Source organism: Mastomys coucha, unplaced genomic scaffold, assembly GCF_008632895.1.
Source record: "Mastomys coucha isolate ucsf_1 unplaced genomic scaffold, UCSF_Mcou_1 pScaffold22, whole genome shotgun sequence".
Taxonomy (NCBI): Eukaryota; Metazoa; Chordata; class Mammalia; order Rodentia; family Muridae; genus Mastomys; species Mastomys coucha.
Genome location: NW_022196905.1, coordinates 252,080,179 through 252,084,120, shown reverse-complemented (window position 1 = coordinate 252,084,120; position 3,942 = coordinate 252,080,179). Strand labels below are relative to the sequence as shown.

The 3,942-nt window shown below is 41.8% G+C and overlaps 1 protein-coding gene across 2 annotated transcripts in view; it reads left to right on the top strand.

Annotated features, from left to right (window-relative positions):
• Positions 1–3,942, top strand: part of Adamts18 (ADAM metallopeptidase with thrombospondin type 1 motif 18) — a 151,221-nt gene that overhangs the window by 81,438 nt on the left and 65,841 nt on the right. For both annotated transcript variants that reach the window (XM_031341504.1, XM_031341506.1), the window contains one exon: positions 1,656–1,809. In XM_031341504.1, coding sequence (XP_031197364.1) covers positions 1,656–1,809 — 154 coding nt within the window. The remainder of the gene's footprint in view (positions 1–1,655; positions 1,810–3,942) is intronic.

Below are 3,942 nucleotides of genomic sequence, written 5' to 3'. Positions count from 1 at the left end.
TCTCTCCCCCCCCCCCAAGGATGCCAGCTTGTAGAACTTAGTAGAGAGCCCAGCACTTGGTTTATATTTTAAAAATGAGCCCAGGGCTGGAGAGATGGTTCAGCAATTAAGATTGCCTGCGGCTCTTGCAGAGGACTGGAGTTTGGTTCTCAGCACATATGTTGGTTGTTCACAAATGCCCCGGCTCTAGCTATAGGGATGCCCTTTTCCGACTTCTGCCGAATGCTTACACACAGAGACACATATACTTAAGTAAAATATATGAGTAAGCTTTTAAAAAAATAAAAAAAAAATGATGTTCATGCCTATGCTACTGTGTATTAGCTGGAAATGTTCACAGAACAGCGATACCAACAAGGCAGATGAAATGTGAACATATATACCTGACTGATGCCCACCAGCCACACCTAGTGAAAACAGACAGATATTTGCTGATTTATCACAACCCATGTCTCCCTATATTTTCATACTAATTTTAGGTTCATTGCTTGAGGATTGGCATTGTCTTTCCTACCTCGTGTGAGAATGGGCTCAGTAAACATCATAAATCAAGATCAACTCCATGTGGGTTAAATTACCATCATGGCATGGATGCTGTTCAGGGCTTTGTGTAGTAATGACAGCTACAGCGGCAACTGACATTACCTTTGCTGCTGGGTTAAACACATTACATTTTCTTGTTTCAGCGACATAACAGCCCTTGTGGGAGTCATAATCATTAAGAAGGTTTACAAGAATTACATAAAGTCATTCTGTATGCACGGTTGATAGTACCTCCCTTTATCTGACTCCACATTTGCATTTAATATCACATACAATTAACCTCTTAGTAATGGCACAGTTTGGTTACATAAGTAAATTGGGAGTAAGGTTGTTTTGTTAAAAATATCCTTTTCACATTATTAAGACCCCTCAAGGAAGCTTTCTGCCTTCTGCCCCTGACTGATTCTAAAGTTTATTTTATGGGATGCTGTTATATTTTACACAGGTCTCTTACATATGCCTAGGCTGGCCTCAAACATCTCCTGTAGTAAAGGATGACTATGGATTCTTGATCCCCCTGCTTCAACTTCCCAAATACTAGGATTCTAGGCTCACAACAGCACAACCAGAACCTCCTGATTCTTTAGATATAACTTCATTTGGTTTTGTTTGTAAACTTTATTTGAGACAACGTACATCCATATCTCTTCTTAGTCCTATCTTTAAGAAGTATACTGTCACTTAAAACCTCCTAAAGACAGATAGCCTTTGTGTCAGACTTATTTTGTGCTTTAACTTCTTAAGCTAATGCTAACCCTACAGTAGGCTCTCAGAAAGAAAAAAAATGTCCAGTGTTGTTGGGATGAGACCATAGAAGCGAGATTTTACTTATATTTACACTTCCATCTCCTACCCAATCCTAGTGTGCATTAGTTAGATGGCCAGAACTTCCAGCTCCCTATAAAACCCTTTATGACAGTGTGCATTCCAACCTTTTAGACGGAACTCACTCTTTGCAATAAAACATACTTTTTTTTTTAAACTTTAAACACATGCCTGTGTCTCTAAGCACATTCTGTTTTTTTGCATGACTGCCCTCACAGAGGTGCAGTTTTAAATGGAAGAGGTCACAGATGAACAGAGCCGTTAATAAGGATGTGTTATCAATGTAGTACACCACAGGCTGGCTGTCTGGTGGATGAGCCCAAGCAAACGGGACAGTATAAATATCCGGACAAACTCCCGGGACAGATTTATGATGCCGACACGCAATGTAAGTGGCAATTTGGAGCCAAAGCCAAGCTGTGCAGCCTTGGGGTTATGAAGGTATGTTTCTTTGTGATGTCTAACTTGCATTAAGGATGTGCCATGTGCCTGTACCTACCAAAAGGATAAACATTTGGTTTGCTGAGGCCAGAGGTTAGCATCTGGGTTATCTCTAAAATGTCATTTGTTTGGCATGATAATTAAGTGGTAATTTTTCTGTCAATGAATTATCCAGGCTTATCCCCCATAGACCATGCATGCCTGGTTTAAATACCAGTTGTCTGTGTCCTTGGAAGAAAATGTTCCCCTTCTTGCTTGCAGGCTTTATTACTCATGGTAAAGCTGAGAATGATGGCTCCTTCTAACCAAGGCCTTTGTTGTCTTTATGTGCGTTTAAAGTGGTGTGCTTCAAAATCACCATTACATCAATTAACATGTGCCCTTCACAGTGTAAGAGAAATAACTAGTACAGCAGGCAACTCTCTCTGATACTGGAAGTTGACTGCCTCTTTCATATTCTCAGCATGGTTTTCGAATTGACTCTTGGGAAGCAAGATCACACCAAAGATTAAGTGAGAAAATACAAAATTCTAGTGCATAGAAATAAGAGAAACAGTGTTACACTCTGTCAGGAAGTACATTTCTGACAACGTTGTAGTCCCAATGCCAATAAAATGTGCCATGATTTTAAAGTTTGTTTATTTCTGGTGTCTGGTGAAAGATATGAAGCATGGGAACTAGAAGTCTCTTCTTTCCCCCACTACTTCCATTCTTTATCCTCTTCCTCTTCCTCCTCCTCCCCCTATTGCTCCTTCTCCATCACCATAGCAACACACACCAGCAGCCACCCTGTCATCCGAACTATCACTTCCACCACCGTCATTCCAGCAGTCTCTGCATGACCCTTTGTCCTACAAGAAGGCGTTCCACCCAAAGATTTATTGCCCCTGACCTCTATCTTCAGAACCACTTTGAAGTAAAAGTTATTGCTCCCCTTTCACCTACATCCCAGAGAAGGTATCCAGCTTGCCCAAAGCCACGGAACTTTTAAGTGATCGAATCTAAACCAAACGAATCACCTACGTGGAAGTTGAGCCTTCTCCTCCCCTTCCTTGGATACCAGTTTTCCTCGCTCTGACAGTTCGGCCGCCGCTATCATGACTTGTGTGGTAGCTCTGTAGCTTTATGCTTTCGAAAAGAGAACTCACCTACTCAGCCAAAGTCCATTCTTGAGGAGCAGTATTTGTCCAGTCACAGCTTTGACGTGGAGCTATGTAAGTTAATGTAATTTTAAAAACTAATCCACAGCTGCGCCTTTTGGGCACGTCCTTTACTACACGTGGGCTTTGTGTTGGCAAGTATTTATGTATGGTAGGTCTTAAAAAAAATGAGCAAATTTAAAGCTCTTTCAATTTGCCTGTTAAATCACAACATTAGGGGAGTGACCCACTCACTGTAGAATGTCTCCTGAGTATGAAGTTGTTCGGTCCATCCTGAGATTCACGAGCTTTCTCAGTCATTGAACATGCACACGTTGTAAGTACGGAGCTAGTAATAAGTATGGTTCCCTTTAGAATTTCAACAGAGCTCCTGAGTGAGTTACATTCCACCAGGGTCACGCCTGTTCTGTGTCAGGCAGTGAGTAGGGTGTCAGTACCTCACCTTAATCATTTTCTGGTGCCACATCATATTTTTAAGAGATGGTATCTTAGCCTCCATTGACCCTGGAAAGCATAGTGGATGGAAATGAAAATTCTAAATGAAAAGACCTAAAATGATGGCCGGCTTAGCAATGCCTGGTTGTCTAGAAGGGAGCTGGGGAGTCTGGCTTAACAGAAATGGTTTAAGACGCCAATGGAGGGGGAAGGTGAGATTGATTGATGGCTCCTGAGTGTGGATTTGTTTTCCCTGTGAACTATCCTTTGGTATTTCACTAATCTTGCTTATAACCTGAGTCATATCCACACTTCTTATGGTCATACATAGTTGCCCTGCTGTGCTCTAACACACCACACACATACACACACACACACACACACACACACATTTTTCAACACAGTAAAATCTCATTTAAAAAAAAATTTTGCGCCAGGCAGTGGTGGCACATGCCTTTAATCCCAGCACTTTGGGAGGCAGAGGCAGGCAGGTTTCTGAGTTCAAGGCCAGCCTGGTCTACAGAGTGAGTTCCAGGAC